Genomic DNA, 24,546 nt, shown 5'->3' with positions numbered 1-24,546 from the left:
AACTGTTGTACAAATGTACAAAAAACGTCTTCAACGTAATATTTTGGGTAAAGCTTATGTATGAACGATGATTAAAATATAGCAGAACAGGATTTCCTTCGTGAAAGTTGTCTGTTGCCGTGACTATAATCACATTTGTACCAAGTTCTGCCAAAGCGAGGCTGTGTGTCGTTTGGTCGTCAAGAACAAGAACAGCTATCGGAAGCTCGCCCCCGTCGGATGTTCTCCTGACGAGAACGGTACGCCCAAACGCACCCTATATTTCCCCACGCCCTCTACCGGGGAAATGGGTCAGGGAACCAGGCTGTTTCTGAATGGCATAGCTGTCGCGAGCGGCGCTGTTTGTCAACGTGATGATCGCGGGAAGAAACGAGATCTACTTTCAAGCCGGCATATTCCCCACATGGAGTGTATTTGCTAGAAAGAAGAGCATAGCGTGACGGCTACGTGAAGCGGGATGTGATGCTGCCTGTTTACAATTTTGGCTGAATTGTGCTATTTTTAAATTTCCCAAGTATAACAGTACAGAAAATTATGAGGGCACAGATTAACGTCTTGAATGTCTCCAAAGCACACTTTTTCGTAATCTGTCGTTAGTTAGCAGCTACATTGCTGGTGCCTTTGCTCATTGACAAATTCGGATGGGGTAAAATCTCTTCATAGGCGAGCCAAAATAAGCAATTGAATATTCATAGGTAATATGCAGTGTTTGGTTTCTAAGCATACAGCTATGCGGCGTATGGCATTGGTACATGGTGGCGGGTAAACGGACGGCGTGAACTGTGCGCTGAAAATGAGCAAAACTGGCGAAGATCAGGACGTTGCTGACAGTCAGAAACCAGAAGATAGTACAAACGACGGTAAGGTGGCTGACAACAGTAAACTTGACACAAAAACAGATATTGAGACAGCGACGTCACAAGAGCAACCTGCTGACGAACCGGCTCTCGACGGTACAACAACTAATGCACCTGTTGTAACCTCGCAGCTAAATAATATTAGCAGTGACAACCAGCCCGCTGAAGGCGATAAAAACGATCAAAGCTCAGTAAAGGGTGGGGAAATGGGCGAAGGGGATGCAACTGGTGGCCAGGATGGCCCAAACGTAGAAGAAACTCGCGAAAATGGTCTACAAGATAACGGCCCCACTGAAGATATGGTCGACATGGATGAGGCTAAGGACACAGTCGGAGAACCTGTACAGAAAAACAAAAGTGACACAACTGTCAAGAAAACGAAAGGACCATCGGAGTCTGATCACATCGATGCCGTGCAGGCGGCAAATATTGAGCAAATTGTCATGAAAGAAGCAAAGAAAATGGAAAAGACGATTCAGTCAAAAACGCCAGCTGCACCTGCGCGTAAGACTCACGGGAAAAAGATGAAGAAGTGCATCTACATATCGTACTCTCCGGATGCTGGTTTCTCAGAGAGAAAGTTTGTCAGCGAGACTGTTAGACAGCTGAAGGAAAACAATCTTAGTGAAGATATATGGTTTGATAAGGACGAGAAAAATACGGACAGTCCAGCGTGGTTTTCGCAGAGGATGGAAGCGGTGGAAAAGTGTAGAGCGGCTATCTGTTTCTTATCAGAAAGTTACTTCCAATGTCCAGTATCGATCTATGAAGGTCGTTGCCTTCTGGAAAGGGTAGGGTCGGGATCCGCCGTGCCAAGAATATTCCTTGTATTGTACAATTACACTGAAATACCCAGAATGTACAACGACTTTTTGCACGAACTTGTTGACTTGACTGGCGCTAACGCGAAAAGCAGCACTGCAGAGAAGGCATCTGTTGTTGTTGGCAACCTGATGGAGAAGCTGGAGCAATTTGCCTACGTGAACACTCCACACCAGCAAGTTATTCCTCCAAGCGAATTCACAGGGGAATACAAAAAGGCTAAAATTTGTCAGTGGACTCAGTATGACTTGCAGGAATGGCTATATAATATGGGTGTACGGGAGTTTTATCGGCAGAGCTTCGCAGAAAACCAGGTTGATGGATTTCTTCTGATGTCCATCATGGACCAAGATATGCAGGATGTATTGGGCATCGACAGCAGGGTAGTGCGAAAGAAAATCCTTCAGCAGATTTTGTCAATACTGGAGAGGGAGCACAAACTGCCCGACAATTGGCACCTTAGAGCACGGACTGTACGAGCGAGACCAGACAGTGTGTACTTGGTGTATGACCCGACAGACGTCAGATTGGCACAGAACTTGAAACAAGATCTGCGAAAGAAGAACTTGCAGGTAAGCACATTATTTTCAACTGATGCATGATGTGAGTCAGTCAACATTTGAAAATGCGAGAGTAAACAACCAGAGTGGGAAAGGAATTTCTGATTTGTCTTGATCTCCCTAGTTTAAGGACTTACGTACAGTATACTTATGTTCATTGATGTTCAGAATTCGTCACTTGAATGGAAATGGCTACCAAACATTCCTTACACTCAGTGTTTAGATTGCAAAGAGCAAAGCGTGAGTTAAGCTCCGTTCTCTACCTTCAATAGCGCGGAATTCTTTTACACGAACACCTGTTTTAGTTCGGTTAATTCCACTCCACGGGATATTTTTATATATTCATTCAATTTCTACATGCTTGTAACATCAAAGTTTTTAGAATATGATAAGATAAAACACTTTTCTCATTTGTTCCTTCAAAGCGCAAATGTCATTAAATACAATCAAAGGTGATCCATTTTTTAACACTGAGTGTAAAAAGACTGAAAACTAAAATCTTTTTGAAGATTGTACCAACGAAAAAGTTTGAATGAGGTTGGTATGCTATTGTCACAAGTCATTATAGTATACATGTACGTGAAAATAATAGGTAATAGGTGTTGACAAAGTTGGCATCCCCATGGCAGTATCAAGCTTTAGGCCTGAGGTCCATCAGAAAAAATGGCCATCCAAGAGTGTGTAGAAAAGAGTAGGTGTGCATGTTTGTCTGAAAGGGGTAAGACTGTGTGAACAGCAAACAGTGACTTTCTAAAAAGGTTTCAACACCACTTAGTGTTCTGATATATGAACCAAAACAATCTGCCCAGTCTTATCATTAAGTACATGTTATAGTTTTGCCTTGCACTATTATTGGCATTGTCCAGGCAGTTGTGAATTGTATGGTTTGATCTGTAGTCATGATAAAAGGCAGATTATCAGAGATTTTTGATCAGCTGCAAAAGATAGAGTGTGTCAAGCTTTCGATATGTGTGGATATCTGTTTCATGTAGAAAGTTCTTCAAAGGTTTTTACATCATTGAAGGATCTAACAACAGGACTGCTGTTCTGTTTTTCTTTCCCCCGAATCAGATATTACATATAAATATGTGACTGTGTACATCTTTTATCAGTATGGTCTCAGTAGATTTAGATACGGCAATCAGAGAACAACAACAGCTACACATCATTAATCAGGAAGGAGAGTGTACTGTTACCAAGGAAACACCATACATACACGCATATGTAGCCATAGTGATACCATAGACAGTTAAAGAAGCGAGACTGTCTATGGTGATACAAAGAAGTGTGAAATGTGGGTATGAGAACAATGGAACAGCATTGAATGAATGTGGCATGGCCCAAGGCAAGCAACAGGTGGTTGTTTCTACATATTCCAAAGTTTTCATGCTGCCTTAAAGGTCCTGGAAAATTATGGAATTTCAAATCTCTCTTGGAAAGGTCTGAACATGTGTAATATCCTTGAAAGTCCTTGGAAATCAATTTTTGTAAAAATTATCAAATGATTACAACTTAAAACTTAGCAAATCTTTGGTTAAAAAGTTCCTCATTTGCCACACACATACTCCTGTAATATGGTCGGTTTTACTATAACACAGTATATCTTTCTGAAATTGGCAAAGACTCTTGACAGTCCTTTAATTACTTAGTAATTTTTAATTATGAGTGTACACAGACAGACTGATGCTGTGATTCAGGTGGCATTGGCAAATTTGCCTCCTTGTAATTTCTGACAAATTACAAAATGGCCTTACCCAAACTACATAATGATCAGATTTCAGGACCAAACAGCAAAGTGATCGCCATGTAACTTTTTCTGGTTATTATTTAATTTAAAACCCTTTGAGTACCAAAGTCAATGTTGGTTGTTTTTATGAAGTATAACCCACACAATTGTCTTTTAGAGTTTCCCTAAATTTTTTATCAAAAACTGTAGCCTATGAAAAGTGACGTCCATTTAGTCCAAAAACTATCAAACAAAATATAGAAAAATTCAGAACACATTGGTAAAGTTTGCACAAAAAACTGTTGTACTCAAAGGGTTAAGAAATGAATAAGCCCCGAGTCCCTGAGACAAGTCTAGAAATGATGCAAGAAATCAACTTACACAATGCTTGATCAGTGACAATGTTCTTACCATGTGGTATCTGGTTTTCATTACACAGAGAGTACATTTCTTAAAACCAATATATAGAATGTGTGTCTATCCCATTTACATACAGACTTGCAATCATAGTCCTAAAATTATCCAGGAAAGATTCTGTTTCGTGAAAAAACAATTTGAAAAAATTCTGTTGCCAAGAAAATCTTAAGGTTCAATATTTTTTCCTATGGCCTGATGTTACACAAATGAAGTTGCCTAATCATGTACAATACCTATTTCCCGCAGCCTTTACAAAAACCTGGTTACAAGAATTCAGCTGACATATTTAAGAGCAACAAAACACGATTAAGAGCCATTAATGTATTTTGGACCTGAGAAACATGGGTTTTAAAAGTTAGGAGTTGATAATCGGGGCATTTCAATTGCCTTTGGGAATGAGTGTACAAAAGTGGTTGCTAGGGAAACAGGTACAGCTTTTGAAAAGAAAGCTGGAATTGTTTCAGGACAATGTCCCTGGAGGACATGCCCTAAGCAAACTACATATACGTGTACCTCAGAAAGCCGTGTTATAGGTCAGAACACAATACAAAATGGAATCTTTGTACCGCTGGTATGTGATTGTGAGTCTATGGAGGCGTGCCTGACCTGTATGTTGGTATATAATCCCAAACTAAGCCCTGCCATGTCGCAGGGTGAAATGACCAGCATTTGTTGAACAGAAAAAAATGGAGGTGACCTATATTGCCCGACAGCACACAAAAAAGTTCCCACAATTTTTCTTTTCATGATTTAAGTAAATGGCAATAGAAATAGCACTGCTGAAACAAGAAAGCATTGTATGGTGTTTGCCACTCTGATTGAAGTAAGTTTTGGTTGACTGGTAACTGCCTGGGGAGTTGGTATTTGGACCTCCTTGTATATTAAAATCCAAGACACACTGTATATACAGTGATCAGATTTCAATTCTTTAAAGTCAACTAAAGCTGAGTTGCCTCAGAGGAGAATGCCAGGTGACCTGATTCCAACAAATAAAGTAAATTTCATACTTAGTAGAATGACTGAGTGTGCTCAGACCATGATACTTGCAAATCTTGGTCCAGTAGGGGGGGGGGTGTGTCAGGAAAACTGCTCATTTGCTTGCACTGTAATAAAGTCTTGCTGGAAGGTTTTCAATGGAATTAATACAGAAAGTACTAAAAGTGATTTTGAGTCAAAGCAACTGCTATCAAGCAAGTTTATTTACAATTATTTGTTGTAATTTCTTGATCGCTAACCAATCAATTCTAACTCTACTGTAATTGCAAATTTTGAAACAGCTATTAAATGAATCTGGATTTATTCCACACTCAGTGTAATCAACAAAGATTCCTCAATAATTACATATTTTTGTTCCAAGATCCTGTATTGCAGATTAGGGTCTATGATTAAAAGTTACTGTAAACTCTGCCTGTAATCACATTAAAGACCAAAACAGTGACGACAACTCTTTGACAGGCCACCATGCACCATGACTGGTAATACTGTATACATGTAGGGCCATTGTGTCTTAAATATCAAAGGATTCAGTGTCTTTGATACCCAAGTCGTTATAAGTTTTATTGTAGCAATCTATGATCACTGTATACTGGCCAGCATTTGTTACAGATCTTCCAACCATTCAGGGATAGCTTAGTGACAGATACACAGACAGTGAAAATTGCTTACAGAAATCCTGAAACTACACATCTGTTGAAGAGATCTCTCTCTGATTTGGTTATTTTTATCGTCACTTGGCTTCCAGCCAGGAAGCAAAGTATTTGTTTCCATAGCAACAATAAAAAATTACTGTTCACATAACATAACATTGCAGTTGGCACACATTTCCACTCAATTTATCGGTACACCAATATAGCAACCAACTTCAAATACATTTCTAGGCTTTATGACATGATATGCAAACAGTAATTTTTAACCCCTTATGGTTGATGCATTGTAATTACTTTAATTGAAAAGCTGTAAAATTGAAGTGCTCATCTTTATCATTTATAATTGAAGGATTCTTAATACTAGTACTAATTCCATTTTTTCCTTCAACTAATATGATACATTTACAAGAGCTAAATTTTTTCTCTCAAGATTTTCAATCAATTAATTGAAAGTGGAAAAAATGACAATTAATAACAGATGAAATGATCACATCTCTATTTGAATGAAAATTTTCATTTCTGACATTTCTCTTCACGTAGTCATCGAATATATCATCTCCTCTATCAAATTTATAATAGAAAGTAAACACATTTGTGAATTGTGGCAAAAGGATGTCCATTTAGTCTTCTGGCTTTTCTTCATCACCATGGTAGTGTAAGTGCTTGCTTTTAAAAATCCTGCCGTGTATCTTAAGTGAATTAACCGTAATTCAGTTTTTTTCTGATAATAAATTTGATTTCCATGACAAACAGAAACATGTTTTGCTTTTTGTAATTCCCTTCACAGGAAATTGCATTAACTTTCTTTCATTGCTGAAGTACGGCATTTCCAATCACTGATTTTGCCTTGGAGAAGGTAGTCCGCCTTTGATGTGTAATTTTAATCGATCTTCCAGAAGTGGCTGTCATGTTTGCACAATTGGTTTTATGGATGGCGTCAATAGCTGCTTCTATCTCTGATCTCACAAGGTCAATATTGCTGCCGTGTTTGAACATGGATACAGTGAATTGACCAAGGGCTGTCAGAGAGCTGCTATTTCAAATAACAAATCCAGGTTAATATTTATTCAGTACATATTGGTCAGCGTCTCCAACCAAGTACAAAGTAGCCCTGTCAGTCTGTTTTGTTAGGGCAAAATCAGAACAGGCTAACAACAAAGTAGGCAAGTTTTCTTTGAGAACACCTCTTTCAAAAATCTCACACTTCTTCAATTCATGTTTTACAAAATACAATTTATATGATGTTTGAATGTCACATGTAGCAGGACAGGTATATCAAGTGAATTGTGTTCTGACTGTAAATGTGGGCAAGAACACGTACCAAATGTACATCTTTGAAAAGCCTTTATTCAAGACAGAAATGAAATTTGAACAATAAACGTACAGCAAATATTCTACACAGAATAGTAGGAGAGTAGAACTCTGTCAAAGTAGTTACATGTACATTGCTTTGTTTATAATAGATGTTTTCCATTTTAAAAATGTATTTTAGGTTACTTTTCACTTCACTTCTGTTGTTCTGTTCTGGTGTTAAATGATTTCTGATTTGTATTACTGTAGATTCTAAAACAATCAGTTCTTTGCATGGTGAAAAAATAGAATTTTGACTCAAAATGCATGCAGTCAATATGAGCAGCAGAATTGTTTATGAAACACTATTAAAAATCTTGCTTTCTTTTACCATAAAATTTTGATATCAGACTTTGGATCATCAAAAAAACATTGACATTAGGCGATATTTGGTAAAAACTAAGTGGAATGAAAAAAGGATTAAATTTTGAAGGTTGGCTTTGAGTGAGGACGGTTGAATGTTCAGAAAATTTCAAATTGAATGCAGTCAGCAGAATTGATTTACCTTGCGGATATGTTGTACAGTGTATTCACTGAATAGATTTAAGTCTTGACGGGAGGTTTTGTCCCCTTTGGGATGCTTTTAATGTTTTGTCACAATTTGAGTCTTAAAAGTTACACTGCCTTGTGACGTCTGTGACTTCAAGGTATACCTTATCCTCTTAAAGGTTTTGATTGATTCTTTTGAAAATGACGCAAGTTGGTAATAGAAGTTGTCGCATGCAAAATCTTCTTTCCACGAGTACCTTATTTTTTAACGTTGACTGTTGATTAATGTTATTGACATGGTGGACTTTCATCTTGTGCTGTCATTGGTTTATAAGTGTGTAGTTTGAAGATGGCCAAAGAACACAACAAACTGCATCAGTTTATAAAATTAAAACATATTAAAATATTAAGAGAAAATTTACTGACTTCATAAAGGCTACATGCAGGTGGTTTCCATCTTGGAACCAATACACTGATCATCCTAGACTCATAGAATACCATGTTATCATCCACAAATGATGAATTACTCAAATAAATATGCTGTTTTGTTGTAAAAGTTGAAACATTGAAATGTAAATGTCAGAAATTTAAAACGTACTGCTGTTTTTTTGATATTTACAAAAATATATGTTTTACTTGAGGACATGGTTTTGTAGGTATTTGAGTTTGCCTGTATGGTTACAAGAATTTGTTCACTAATTCAGTGTACCAGGTTTGGCCTGAACCCATTGTTATCAATGGTGAGTGTGGACCTGTTTACAGGGAACTGGGAGTGAGTTTATGTTTGGATTGAACAGGCTAACTCCAATACTCTTTCTATATACTTACAAGCAAAAATATTTAAATTTACCAAAGTATGGGAGTCCCTTTGCTGGTAAATTTAGTTTGTGTTTACAAACTATATTCTAAGCTTACCATCTCTGAAAGGCCACATGGATTGCCCCATACTGGTGTAGTAGTGTAACTCAATACCACACTGCTAATAGAGGCATTGTAACACATCTGCATTAGATACATTTGTAATTCGGTAATCATGGTTACCTTTGACATCAATTGCAATGCGTGCTATGGTCCAACTCAGCGGTAGAATCAATCGTTCAAACGATTTCTTAAAAAATGAACATTTGAGATTTCAAAACACATTCCAGAACCTCGCACAATTTCACGGTTGTTCTGAGCCAGATCCAGACGAATGGTTCCTTTTAGTGGTTTTCCCAATGGCGGCTATGGATGACTTTAAATGTTATTGTGTTAGAACAATAAGCTGCATCTTATATAGCTGTGTTTACTGCAGCCTTAATGTAGGTATTTTGTAACACAGACTGTTTAGAAAGTGACCAGGCCTTTCCAGTTGTAGACTTTAAAACATTTGGAATCTATCAAAACTACTGCTTGTTTAAACAAGCCAACAACTTTAATTTTGTTACTGGTATTTGAGGTAGAAAGAGTCAGTTGGAAACTCAAAGCATTAACAAATTTTAACTCTCAGGTAATTGCTGCTGTGCAGGTACATATACAGTGATGTTGCCAAATATATTGCTGTACAATGTATGTTTACTTGCTCTAGTTTTTTGTCTAAGTAGCTTAGAAAGTGCTTTCTTGTAAAAAATGCTTCACCACAATACTTTAATTGTATAATATAGAATTCAGATTACAGAAAAATCTAGTATGTTTGCATGTACAAAATCCTCAGTTCAGTCACGCTATTGTATAATACACCCCTTTTGTAGCCAAAATATGGTTTACCCCTATTGTTCTCAGTGGTATAGTTGATTCTACACAAAGGGAATGGGGGATAGCAGGATCAATTGTGTGTTATATCATGCTGAGTAGTTTATCATAGTGTGGATATATTTGGTTTATACCGACTATCTTATGATATTTGACAGGTCTTCAAAATTCCACAGATTTTCTTTCCAATGCCAAACTGCATGGAAAATATGCTTTGCAGTGCAGTAGCTACATGTAGCATCTCCTCAACAGAGAACACTGTCAGTATCTTAATCTGTTGATATTTACTCTGTCCAGTACAAGGGCAAATGTCTCTGTCAATAAAATTCCAATATAAATGATACAGCTCCAATAGGAACCTGTCTTGAAGAGTGAGATAGCGGAAATTAGTCTGTTGTAGCAACTGGGGTAGAGCTTAGCTTCACTGCCTAGTTGTGTGTGATCCGTAGTTTACATGATAAGTGAGTAATTGGAGATTGATCCAGATAAACATTTATAAGACTGAGATTTGCTGGTCTTTACTTGAACAACATTACAAGCTTGAGATATAAAAGTACCCAGTCGAGTCTGAACTCTCATTTGAAGTTGATTCTACGGGATCAGGATGGAGTCTGTACACTGAGAAGGGGTTACAAGTTGAAAGCAAATACTGGTACATGCTTTGAGAATCAAACAGGTGGTTGAAGTAGCTATGTTTAATCTAATTCCATGGTGACCACTTTGTACATGTATTATATTATCTAAACAGAGACTTCTGTTTAATTAGTCTGTCTTCCTGTGTGACAAATAAAACAATGGCTTATCACAGTCTGTGTTGTTACACTCCTCAGTGAACTGTATCAGCTATTTTTTAAAGTAGTCATGTCACCGTAGATACCAGCCATGTAGGTCTGTGTACATCTTTACTGCAGGGCATAATAGGACCAAAGTAATTAAATTCTTTGTTTGCATCCACTCTAAATGGGAAAAGGTACGCGGCTAAGCGGCTGAAAAACAACACACAAGAAAATTAACACAATGTAATTTGATCGCAGCAAATAAAAAATTGTAACAAAATTTTAGTTCAGAAAAGCGGTAATGTCCTAAATTTCCTATTCAAATACACAGTGTGTGTTTTTCATGAAAACCTTAAACCTAGGCGGGTGGGGACGCAAAACAAAGAATTTAATTACTCTGGCCTAGCTTGTATATAGAGCTGCATGTACTTCAGCTTCAGTGCAATAATTTGTTACATGTCTCTTACCAGAGACTGTGCAAGATGAATTAAACCATCTTTTGTGAGGGCAACAGTTTTACAACTTGAAAAAGTATATTCTGTGTGGAGTTGTGTTGTTATTTGGCCACTTGTTTTTTTTGAAATGAAAGGTTTGTAACTCACGGCTTTGACTGTAGAAGTGCTCGCTTCTTTTCCACTGTCTGTGCTCACATATGCAATACAAAATTAAATTTTTATTCAATGGACGACAGTGAAAAAATTCATCTGTCAGCACATACAGTATATCATGCAGATAACCTAAACAGAACAGTACACATTTTAAGAGATATATTCCTCAAGATGACCACCAAGAAAAAAAAATACTGAGTAACAACATATGCTGAGCAACTCTCACTCCAAAGTGTATGCCTATTTTGTTTACATTTGCTATTTACATAACAATACAGTAATCTGTTTATTGTCAAGTGCAGTTTTAATCCAATAAAACAATCTACCTCCAGGTCTTTGTGTTTGAAAAGACAGACTCAGGTGTTACAGGTAATGTTGTTAAACTTCCTCACGAAATGTGGTTGATTTGATTTGATTTGAATTTATTAGGCAAATATTCAGAAAACGATAAAATACAAAATGTTAAAGTAAATACACAGAAATACAAATAAAAATACACCAAACACAATTACAATGTTACAATTAAAGGAAACGCCACTGAATATTACTTGCCGAGGATTGCACAAAAAGTTAAGAACTTATTTCCATTGTGGTCCTCACAAGAAAACACAAAAATCACATGAAGACAATGTCACTCCGCATATCAAATAAATAACAAAAATGGAACCACCAAACCAACAATCTGTACACGCCGAATGGAGCAGGGCGCAGGTACCCTAGCCATCCAATTTTGTGTACAGATAGTATTTGACCTTCTTTTTAAAAACTTGAGAACAATGGCTAGAGTTGTGAATACTCAAAGGAATGTTATTCCATAACTTAGCTCTGTAATCTGAAACGAATGTTGACCATGAGAACCAAAGGCTGGTGAACGAACAGAATATGAGCTTGATCTGGTATTATACGTATGGCAGTTCATTGTCAAATTGAAATGTTCGGAGAGATAACGGGGTGCAGTATTATTGATCGCTTTATAAACGTGATTTAGTTTTAGCAGCTGTACTCTTTGTTCACGGGCAGCCAGCCAATCATTTTAAAATGCTGGGTCGAAACATTTTTTCGCGGAGGTAAATCTAGAACGAATCTGACCAATTTGTTTTGCGAATATTGTAACTCGATTTCGTACGCTTAGTTAAACTGGCAAACCAAAATGAACATGCATAGTCGTAATGGCATTGAATAATGCTTTAGCTTTGTCAGTTTGTGTGGTTCTCTTTGTCATCTACTACCTGCTCACCCCCAAATTCCCAGTAAACAGGTTCACAAAGAACATTGAGAACGATGGGTTTGGGCCAATCCATGGTGGTGAAAGAGAGAGTAATATGATCTCATTTGTACATGCTAAGTGTCTATGGGTTGAGTTTCAGCCATTGTGAGCTGGTTAAACTAAAGTGATTGTCAAAGCCATGACGTACTGACAACTATCACTATTAGCCAAGTCTGAATTTAAACTGTACAGAAACTCTGACAATGACTCTTCTTTCACCACACTTTCTTTGCTCAGTCTATTGTACAGTGAGTAGCCCATTATCAGGACTCGGTGAACATCCTTTACAATCAATTACTTATACATATGAGGAATGCTTTTGAATCTGGTTGAAGCACACAGGTTGTGAATGGCGGCATTGTACGGCAGACGTGTCCAAGGCATGTCAGGGATTATACCAATTCCCAAGTCAATCTTTGAGAAGTGTTTTCAGGTGTACGTTTGTTTCATTGTCAGCACACCTGCACAAGAAGGAACATATCTTGTGACATTTGACCTTTCACCTCTCTTGGTCAGGTTGACCTTTTTGCTTCTGATTGAGAGGTACATGATTTTTAGCCTATACTGGTACATGTATCGGGGGAAGCCAATTTTTATAAATCCCAATCAGAGTTGTTTTGTCGTACCATTGTCAAAGATTTTTAGCACAATTGTTCAAATCTTCATGTTTTAGTCCAAATTTTAATTTCAAATGGAAAAAGTGAAGACTTTTCACAATTGCCTTCGCACACACTAGTTTTCTCCCCTTGATATACCCAACTAAAAAATTCCTCCCTGCCCTCTACCCAGTACAAAATCTGCAGGTTACCAACTTTTCTTTTTTCACATGCTATTTAGCACTCCTCATGCATGGGCTAACCTCTGAAAACAAACAAACAAATCATACTTCCCGCCCATCGTCTAGACTTTTTTCAATCTTGCCCTCAGGGCAAAAGAATAAATTTCACTGCTAGATGATGATAAAAAACTGCCAGCTCGCCCTTTCAACACCCAGCGAAACAAGAGAAAACCACCCACCCATGCCAAGGAGCAGCTTGCAAACTGTTTTATAGGCAAGCAGCTTTAAGTGTGTGTCTTCACAGTGTTGTACATCGGATGCAGCAATTGTATGAGAGTTAAATACATGATGTATGTTTCATCAGAGAAGAAAGAAAGGCACATGATGTTATGTTCATGTGTATATGTGTATGTTCATGTCATAAAAAAGTCAAGAATAAAAGACTTATATTTGCTCAAAAGAAAGAAGCTGAGACTAAAAATGCTGGTATGTATATTGTGTGATGGTATATGCAACCGGACAGCTGCATATACATGTATCCTATGCGGAAAGAGTGTGTGTTAAATTCAATAATTGTGCAGGAAATACATCTTCTTAACCAGTATGGCCTCTGTACAGGAAGATTAATAGGATTGTATACATTGTGACATCAATGGTATAAGCTGATGTACATGACTTCAGGACTGACACTGAATCCAGATATTAAAATGTTAGAGCATTGCAATACTGCCTAGTAATGTTTATTGACTGAATAAAGCTATAGACTCAGCCAAATAAATATGAAGTTCCCTTTGTATTAGGCTGGCTTACAGTCTGACCTACAGGTCAACTCCGTGGTTACAGGTCACCCGGGGAGTCAAAGGTCGTGTCATAGCAAATACATAGTAGCTTGGTATCTATGTGGGTTGTTTCAGCTCTGTGATGTAATGTTTATTCACAGTGTTTCATCACGGTCCCTGTGGAGGGACCGTGGTTTCATTAAACACTGCTTGTCAACCAACTGTAACAAAGAACTTTTCACTGCTTTTGACAAGAATTGTGTTTTACTTTTTGTCATTCTGCTCCTTGTTGCTGCATCAATACATTTCTGATGCCCCTGTCAACAATGTCAGTCAATTAATTTGGATCTTAACAAACAACTGACAGGAATACATTTAACAATTAAGAGAAGATTTTCAATTTTCTGAAGTAGTAAAGTGTGAAAAGAGTTTTTCTTGGTTTAAATAAAATCACAATGGTGGAAAAGATTGTTGTTTAGGCTTATTTTTCAGTGTGTACATGTCGATGGCTAAATTTCTGTCCTTGAGATAATGATACAAATTTGATCACTTAAATTTTATTCATTCAGTGCACTTGCAAAAGATCATTCTGAATTCATTGCCTTTTGTTAAATTAATGACAGGAATTGTTACAGCAGAAAGTGTTTTGTGAAGTATTTCTTTATGAGTTACTGTAGATATAGTTTTAAGTACACTTTCACGTTAGTTTCACCACTGATAGAGGGAATATGGTTTCACACAGAGATTAACTATGAAAGTTCCAAGAGTTGTAATCTTTGGTGCAAAATAGTTGACAGTTAACATTGCTGTGTAAAGGACAATTACTAGATCATAAGATTTCACAATGCACTTTGATGGGTACATGAACTACCGTATTATGGTGGATTTTACAACTTACATCCTGCAACTTTCATGTTTCATGTGCAAAACAACTCAGAAGGGTTTTGATTGGGCAATTTTTTGTTGAAATATTCTAAAAGTTTCCTCATATAATTGTGGACAAATACCAAAGAAACCCTTCAAAAAACACTCAAAATTAGTTTCAGAAAAAAAAACTAAGTTAAAAGTCTGGATAGGTTTCAGTCTAACATGTACTTTATTAGCTCCGCTGTCAGCGACGCGGAGCTTATCAAATAGGTTGATTTTCGTCGTCGTCCGTCGTCGTCGTCGTCCGTCGTCCGTCGTCCGTCGTCGTCCGTCAACAATTGCCTTCTCCTCTGAAACCGCAAGTCCAATTGCTTTGAAATTTTATATGCAGTTCACTTAAGGTGACCTCACTTCAGTTTGTTCAAATGTGGTGAAATTTGCATATTTGTTTTTGGGGCATTTTTTGGTGTTTTTGGTAAAAAAATCTACTTCTCTGAAACCGCTTGTCCGATTGCTTTGAAATTTGATATGCAGTTTGCTTAGGGTGACTTAAGTCAGATTTGTTCAAATCGTGGCGAAATTTGCATATTTGTATTTTTAAGGCAATTTTTGTCATTTCTGGTAAAAAATCTTTAAAAATCTTCTTCTTCAAAACTGCCAGTCAGATAGCTTTGATATTTGGACATAGGTCCCTAGGGATGATCTATTTCAGATTTGTTCAAATTGTGCAGAAATATGCAAATTTGCATTTTTAAGGCAATTTTTGCCATTTTTGGTCAAAAAATTATTTCTCAAAAAGTACTGGTCTGATAGTTTGAAATTTGGAATACAGCCTTTCTATCGATGAACGAAGTAATAAGTATTGAATTTCTGATGAAATCTGTAATTTTGTATTTTTGGGGCAATTTTTGCCATTTTTGGTCAAAAAATGTGTATTTCCAAAACTACTCATCCGATAGCTTTGAAATTTGGTATACAGGTTCCTACAGATTAACTAAATGATAGTTATTGAAATTATGATGAAATCTACAATTTTGTAATTTTGGGGTAATTTTTGCCATTTTGGTCAAAAATGTGTATTTCCAAAACTATTCATCTGATAGCTTTGAAATTTGGTGTACAGGTTCCTACAGATGAACTAAATGATAATTATTGAATTTCTGATGAAATCTACAATTTTGTAATTGGGGTAATTTTTGCCATTTTTGGTCAAAAAATGTGTATTTCCAAAACTATTCATCCGATAGCTTTGAAATTTGGTGTACAGGTTCCTACAGATGAACTAAATGATAATTATTGAATTTCTGATGAAATCTGTAATTTTGTATTTTTGGGGCAATTTTTGCCATTTTTGGTCAAAAAATGTGTATATTCAAAACTACTCATCTGATAGCTTTGAAATTTGGTATACAGGTTTCCATAGATGAACTAAATGATATTTATTGAAATAATGATGAAATCTGCAATTTTGAATTTTTGGGGCAATTTTTCCTATTTTTGGTCAAAAAATGCGTTTCTCAAAAAGTACTTGTCTAACAGCTTTGAAATTTGGTATACAGGTTTCTATAGATGAACTAAATTTGATCTTTTGAAATTATGATGAAATCTGCAATTTTTACTTTTGGGGCAATTGTTGCCATTTTTGGTCAAAAAATTTATTCTCAAAAACTACTCATCAGATAGCTTTGGTTGACATGTTCTTAGGGATGATCCTATGTGATATATTCAAAGTATGATGAAATCTTCAATTGCGTATTTTTGCAGCTTATTTTAGCCACTTTTTTCTGGCCACTGCATCGAGCTATCAAAGATTTCCACCTTCTTCATCAACATGTGTCAAAAATAGTTATTCTCTACATAAACACAGCGGAGCTATATCGGCTGCTAGGTCGCTTGTTTTCAGTGAGGTCTGGCTAAACCTATTTCTTGGCAGCTGAAATACTTGCTGTATAATGATAGTAAGAGTTGCGACTTTCTTAATTAATACACATAGAAATATGGCATTTTAGATTTTGTGGATGATTGTGTGCAGTGAATCACTTTCTACTATTATTGCATTTGAATGATCGGTGTACTTTAGTTGCCCTTTCATAGGTTGTGGTGGACAGAGAAAGTATAAGAAAAGTACAAAAGTCACAGTAAGTTAAACTTGGTACAATTTCTCAACTATCCTCTGTGTTCACTCAAATTTCATACAAGATTAGTTTTGCCAAATGTTAGAGTGTTTCCCAAACAGACTCAAGCCTCAAGTTCTGTGCATGTCACGTAAAGCGAAAGGAAGCTACTTGCTTTAATTAATAGTGACACATGTAATTGTTACAGAATATTGTGCCTTCAAGTGGGTGATCCAGTAGATTAAAATTTGCTAGAAAAACATAATAGCTGATGTTCTGGTCTTGGCAGAGACGGATCACAAACACCAGAACTCTGTGGGTGTCTCTATAACATGCAAGTGAACAGACAGGCACTTCATAGGTGTATGACTTGCCTCATATCTGACAAATGCTGCCTTTGTACATTTTGATACAAACAATTGCGCCTTCTACTTGAGTCTTTCAGAGTATTCTTGACTTGTTTTTTTTCGTAACAACAATCTTGCAAAGTGAATGTTAGGGAATATTTTACTGAAGGAGTACGATGCCAAACACCATAAACAAAGTACAAAGTAGCAATTGTGTTTTCGTTGATCGATGGCTGTTTTACTGTTCAGGTATTTGCCAATCAATAAAGTAAACAAAGACAGAATAGCAGACGCTGCGTATTAAAACAGACTTATTTGGATTTCACGCAAGTGCCCTGTGCAAATATCAATTGTTCTTGGCTGTGTGAATGGAAGAGCCGCCATTGTGGCATTGGTAGAAACGTGTGACATTGTCCAAATGACAGAAACATGACTTTGAGAAAATTGTTCCGTGTAAGATTCATGAAAATATTTTTATGGTTCATCGATTGAAGCTGTTGTATTTTACATGTACTTTTACAGAATAGAATCAGTATTGTACTTTGAAAGAATAGAGGAAATAATGTCTGCCAATGGGGCTGTTTGATCAATTTGTACAAAATCTGTCAATCCACACTTTGTGGAGGGACCGTGACAAAATCTGTCAAATTTCAACAAAGTGTGGAACTTTTTATGGAATATCAGTCAATTAATGTCATTTTGGACAAATGTCTGAAAATATAGTAAAAAACAACACATGATCTGCCCTAGAGCCAGTATTAAAAAGTACATGTACCGTACATGTCTGAACACCTTTCTTTTGTTCAGATAAATTTCTCAACAGTTTGCTCTGCAGAAGGAAAATCTGCATCACATTTTGTCAGAAGTTGAAATTTTTAAAGTCTTAATATTTTTATATTCTTCGGCATCAATTTCTTAGACCTTGGGACAGCTTTCATACTGTTTGAACTAAATCACACACATGTATGTTTCATGGACGGAATTTCCACAGTTTTCCTGAAATCATCAAAGTCGATAATCGTTTCACCTGTCTGCAAAACTTGACTAGATACAAAAATCAGCTGCTCACTGATTTAGGATCAGTTTGCACAATGTTACAAACACATAACTTTCACTCACATGATAAGAATAGCGGACAAAAATGGCAAAAAAGTGTATTTTTCTCTTTAGAATCAACAGGTGGTTGTTTTAGAATCTTTCAAAAAATGTGACAATTACCTTGGAATGAAAATAACTTGAATATTAATTTATTCTTGATAGGCCGAAAAAAGAAATTTATTACAGTTTGATAATCCTTTGATTCATTGCAGGTTTTGTCACATGAGAAGCTTGGCCAATCAAAAGACGAGTTTCTGCAAGTCAATGGTCCCCACGTAGCAACAGCTAAGCACATTGTTGTTGTCATGACAGAAGCCGCTGCTTCATCACCATTCGTCTTCCATGAGGTGCTGTTTGCTGATTGGCTGGGCAAGACGATAGTCACAGCAATGTTCAAGAATGTGTGGCCAAAACTCAGACCTTCTATTAAAGCTGTTCTAGGTAAAGATATCTTCAATCCCTGTCTCATTTTCTGGATAAATTTAAATTTTGTTTTACACTTTAACAATCTCAGTTTAGTTAAGTTCTGTTACTAACAATCATGAGGATTTACTAAAAAAAGCTTAGAAATAGGGATAGAAGGATCAAAATCTAGTCATGGTATAGTATGTGACAATATTTCTTCTATTAACCCTTTGAGTGCTGTAATTTTTCCCACCCAAATTTTTGTGCAACATTTTACCACTTTTTATGATTTTTTCTGTAATTCTTTTGATAATTTTGGTTCAAATGGACAGTACTTTTCATAGTCTACAGGTTTTGATCAATTTTTTTTAAATCTTAAACCTGGAAATGTGGACATGTAAAATGTTATCTTGGTTATATTTCATAAAGGCGATAAAAATTGACTTTGGCACTCAAAGCGTTAATTGTTCTGATGATTGTATTATACTTACTCAGTTGTTGAATCATGCAAACAATAAATTGCCTGGCGGAACTGCCTTATCAAACTCACATTTCAGAAACAAGAATCTCAAGGAATCGGACAAGAAAACCTGAAAAATAAATTACCATAAATTTTTATACATTTAGTTTGTACAGCTGTAACATTGCAAGACAAAAAAACTGCAAATATTCGAAATTATAAGGAATTCTTATGTTCGTAATTTAAAGTGAATTTATAATTTTATGATGAATGTCAACATTCCATCTTTCTAATTTATTCCAGGTGAATGTCCAGCAGTTGACTTTGAAACCAAGATGTACACAGAGAGCATGGATGTGTTGGAACATCAAATCAAACCGCTTCGTAAAGTGCCTGGTGTTGTGCTAGAACAGGCATACCTCAACAGAATGGCCGATGGACTGAAACCGTTACAAGTGTTAGCGGCATCGGCAGGTACGTCAGTGTCTCATGATCTGTTATTAGATAACAATGATAAATAATGCGTCTATGTGAGTTTACTGAATTCATTAAATCGGGATTTAATTTCCAGTAGCAAAGGACACGGTACCCGTTGACACTCATCAAATGATCATTTGTGCACAAATGGCACATTTTTCTGTCGTCACTGAAACCATTACAAACGATAGCAGCGTCAGCAGGTCATCGTGTTGTTTGCTGATCAGATATCAGAATTGAAAAATAAATGTTTGTGACTTTGATTAATCCTTTATTTGCAATAAAGTAGTTTATATCAATGACATTTAAATTAAAACACACATAGAGACTGTGTTGACAAGCCAAATACCTGATATTTCATCATGCTTTTTATTAAGTAGACCAACAAATTTCAATTAGTTTATAAATAAATGAAAAAAATTGTCAAAAGGTGCTAGGCTACAACAGTAATAAGGTAAAATAGTTTGAGCTACTTTGAAATCTTGGAATGCAAGTTTATTAAAAAAAATATAGATTTGATCACTGACTTCTCTTTATGTGTACATAGTATAGTTACCCCTGTGCATTAATATTCTGTTCTTTCAGCGTTGTCTTTCAATGAACAAGTCGTGGAACCCAAAGTGTTCATCAGCTACCAGTGGGACATGCAGACTAAAGTACAGGAGATCAGAAGAGTACTTGAAGCCAACGGTCTTCCCTGTTGGGCAGACATCAGCCCTACCATGGCACAGAGAGGCCATAGCGGTGTCAGTGCCAGGGGATCTGCTGCGGCTCACAACGAATCAGCAACGGAGACGCTGCAGTTAACGATACAACGGAATATGAAATCGGCTGCAGTAGTACTATGCTGCATCACGCCACGGTATATCCAATCAGATAACTGCATAAAGGACTTGACACTGGCAGATCACCTCAACAAACCGATTGTGCCCATCTTGCTGCGGTTCGTGGCATGGCCGCCAGACACGGCACAGCCCAGTATCAAAAAGATGCTGGCAAGGACTGTACAAATAGACCTGAGTAATGACAAACTATACAAACAGAACTTTCATCAAGTGTTGGAGAGAATAAGGAAACATTTAAATGAGAAACCGTCCATGGTGTGAGTGTGTTCCTTGTCACCATGGTAATGCCATGGTAACCATCAGAGTAACAGCATAGTTACCAAACTTACAGACAGTGTAATCTCATCAAAGAGTAACTGGATTATATCCTTCTATTTTGTCACTTGGCTCACAGCCAATTATTCATTCTATGCATAACCATAGACTGTAGGGAAAGGTTTGTCTACTTTCTATGGCATAACACAGCATTATATTTCATATTTCTGTGTTTTGACTCTAATAGCAATGGTTCCAAGTGATAAACAAACCCAAACCAGTTTTCTGTAATTGTTCTACTGTCGTTCAACCTGAATTCATAGATCTGTCTGAGCTGAAAACGGCTGTGAAACATATTTTAACTTCACAAATGTAGGAGTTTCTTGTGCACTGATACACCACAACGGTGCAGTGAATTTTGCTTAACCATGAATTCAAGTCTGGTCACAAAGAGTGCGAGTTCTATGCAGCCAACGAGTGTCATTCAGATCCAACTTGAAATCTGTAATTTTAAACTCAACAGATTAGTGTACCACATAGCATTCTGACATGATTTCTCAGGCAATTGCAATTCAGTGGAATATCTTAGGCAGTTTTCACAGTCACCTTGTCATGTTGTGATTGTCAAACAGCATTATTTCACAGGGCCATACCTTTCATAGCCCAGCCTAACATATGCTTGTTGACACATAGAATTGACACCATTGAAATCAGCAGTGATTGCTAAATATTCGTGGTAAAAAATTTTTTGAGACCCTTGCTTTGGCCTTAAACCTTTGAGCGCCAAAGTCAATCTTTGTCGCTTTTATATAATTTACCCCAGTCAATTTTGTGAAAAATTTTGATAAAAAACTGATGCAAATGAAATGTGATGTCCATTTGTCCAAAAGTATGAAGAAAATTAGAGAAAAATTCATAAAAATTGGCAATATATTGCTCTTTTGGTGGGAAAAGTTACAGCACTCAAGGGTTAAAGGGGAACAGCCACATCTGTACTTTCCAAGATGGCAGGTTTGTGAAAACACTGAAGGTATTACTCATCAGGTTTGAGTTGTGTTGTCACTTGAAAAAATTCAGTCATGGTGCTGTATCAACCTTGTGTTCATGGGTGTTCTTCCTAGGGTCTCATACATTTTCAGATGGATTAGCGTACTCGTTCTTGTTAATCTTGTGGGAGAAAGTCTGTTTATTGGTTGTCATAAGCATATAGTAGAAATTTTCCTCGTCCGTCCATCCCTTCTTTGAGAACTCAAAATTAATTTATATGGCAAGTATCCACGTGAGTATTATGTACAGCTCATTCCATTACCTGAAAAAAATTGAGCTCATCACACCTACTTTCAAATGGTTGAGTCCAATCAACCCCTGGAAGAAGTAGGGTGAAACTATAATGCAAGAGTTTAAAGGATGATCATGCATCAGTAATATGTCAGCTATCTACAGACAACTGGAATGTTGAACACAGAGATATTAGGGGTGTTTGGTGGTAATTTTGTGAGCTATATCTCTGAACATGAATGAATGAATTAAACCATGAAAGTGAATCTGGCTGTGTGTAAGGGTTTCCCTCAGATTCTGTTAATTTTGTCACAAAAAGTTATTACATGAAGTTATTACATCAATAGCAACGTGTAATTTTTGATGAAATATTAAGGGCCAGGGGCACAGCAGATACTCAATTCCACTGAATGAAAAGTTTCTAAAAACTGAGTCATCAGTTTTAGCAACTAATTTTTGACTGCTTTGGAAAGTTTTCAATTTGTACAGTAACCAAAAAAATTTTAGGCATAAATTGTTGGTACATTATTTTGTATCATTTGCAAATCTTTATCTTGTAATGTATATTTCTTACAATATGTCACATAACATAAAAGAATTGTTTTTCATTTTCAATGCCAGTGTTTCTGAATGCCAGTCCGTCCAAAGACACCAGTTTGCCGTCCTTTTTTTTCAAAGAATTGGAAAATTAAGTTTACATTTTTAAGTCCATATGAATGAGGAAGGATGACAGATTACAAATTTTTAGTTCCATTACAACTGGGAAGGTGGTTTTAATTTACCAATATTTCCATAATAACAGCTTCAGATTTTCAGTTGACAATGCACTCATGTTAGTTTAAGTTTGAAAATTATGAAGATGACGTAATTTTGGCATTACAATTTTATATGAAAGAGACAGAAAGATTTATTTGGTGATTTTGAAAAGTGATTTTTCTCACTTAGCCTGTCCAAAAGTGTCCATATTTTCAAATTTCAATCTCTTTGGTAATAATGGGGAAGATTTCACAGCACCCGTCCAAACATTATGCAAACTCAAATGATAGCATCAGTGCGTTCTATGTACATATTATACACTTGAAATACCTAAAATAAATTACATTTACCAACTGTCCCCATTGTTTTGAAAAGGTGGAGCCAAAAATTAATTGGGAAAAGCATTTCAAATGATATCTTTCATTCTTTAGTATCTATTGTACAGGGGTTTGAATGTATATATTTTGTGTATGATAGTATTTTGTTAGGAGGCTTAAGCGTGTTGATAAACTCTAGCAATGTTCTGTATCTGGAGATATTTTCTTGTTTGTACATTGTTGAAGAAATGTGCTTATTTCCACATATCAGTTACTTTTTAAAGTGAATTGGTCCAATTTGGGGGTTGACCATTCGATATTAGAGGGGGTGGTTCTGATTTAGCATTGGACCATTAGATATTAGGAGGGGGTTTCATTTTAGGACCAGACCATTAGACATTTGGAGGGGTCGGTCAGAAGTGTAAAAATCTGCAGCACAAAACTTGTAGTAATTATGCATTCATGCTGCTTGTTTGAAAAAAGTATTCACATAAGCATTGGTGTGAAAGATGTTTCAAAATTTGTGGAAAAGATTATCTTTTTAGCAGCTCTTTTAGGGGGAATAAAAGTGAAAGCCATGAAATTAGTATTATAAGAAATAATATGCTTTCAAATTAATGCAGCAGTTACTATTATTGAAGATGATTATAGGCAATTTTGTGTATATAGAGAAGGATCAGAGAAATATTATGGAATATTTTCTATGAACTTCTGGAAATGTCAAATTTGAAATTATTAGTACTGGATTATTTTATCACATTCATACGGATTGGATCTTGACTACCTGATGTGACAGTTTAACTCACTTTTGTTTTATTTCACTCAGCCTTCTGCTACTCAGTGTATATTTCCTCCCAATATTATCATCATTGGGCTGTTCCCATAGCAACTGTTACAACTGGGTTTTTCCTCAATATGCCATTTTGTACAACTATGCGAATGACTGGCTACAGAACTTTGTTAGGGGTCGTCTTTGAAAATGATAAAATAAGTTTTAAAGGAAACGTTGAAGAAATGTCTCAATGTAATAAGTAGAGTTTAATAAACTGAATCAAAGAATGTAGATTTCAAAGTCTTTTGCAAACTTTGCATGTATTACGGATACATCCCGTTTTACAAATGCATGTTTTACATATTTTTTGTTTTTATTCCTTTTGTTGTTAAAAAGAAGTGAATTATTCTATTTGGGAATACACCAGTGGCTCTGACTTTATGTGTTGGATTCTCTCTGTACTTTCGTGTTGTGCTTTGGAATTTTTTGTACCCATGACAACCAAGTGTGTGATGTAGTTTGTAAGGGGAAATAAAATAAGGATTTTCCAATTTGTTTTACACATTCATGTGTTCTCATTGTAGATGTTGTGTCTGGATGTAAGTATGTTAAAATTTAAGTGGCGTCGTCTGTTTGTAACAATATTTTACAAACGCTTTTTTCAAGTTAACAGTCTAACCCTTGATCATAAAAAAATGGTCTCAAGACGCAATCTCACATTTTTAGCAGACACATTCCAAAGGTGTGTT

At 36.3% G+C, this 24,546-nt stretch overlaps 1 protein-coding gene across 1 annotated transcript; it reads left to right on the top strand.

Annotated features, from left to right (window-relative positions):
• Window positions 1–429: 429 nt before the first annotated feature.
• On the top strand, window positions 430–24,361 carry LOC139133907 (uncharacterized). The gene is made up of 4 exons (XM_070700688.1): window positions 430–2,251; window positions 18,445–18,673; window positions 19,401–19,571; window positions 20,160–24,361. The coding sequence occupies exons 1-4, from the start codon at window positions 794–796 to the stop codon at window positions 20,678–20,680; spliced, it is 2,379 nt and encodes a 792-aa protein (XP_070556789.1). The 5' UTR covers window positions 430–793; the 3' UTR covers window positions 20,681–24,361.
• Window positions 24,362–24,546: the final 185 nt, after the last annotated feature.

Source organism: Ptychodera flava, chromosome 5, assembly GCF_041260155.1.
Source record: "Ptychodera flava strain L36383 chromosome 5, AS_Pfla_20210202, whole genome shotgun sequence".
Lineage (NCBI taxonomy): Eukaryota > Metazoa > Hemichordata > Enteropneusta > Ptychoderidae > Ptychodera > Ptychodera flava.
This window is presented reverse-complemented; position numbering and strand designations above follow the sequence as displayed.

Coding starts and splice junctions, on each gene's coding strand:
- LOC139133907 (XM_070700688.1), top strand. CDS start 794: ATGAGCAAAACTGGCGAAGATCAGGACGTTGCTGACAGTCAGAAACCA. Junction 2,252..18,444: donor TGCGAAAGAAGAACTTGCAG/GTAAGCACATTA, acceptor GATTCATTGCAG/GTTTTGTCACATGAGAAGCT. Junction 19,572..20,159: donor AGTGTTAGCGGCATCGGCAG/GTACGTCAGTGT, acceptor CTGTTCTTTCAG/CGTTGTCTTTCAATGAACAA.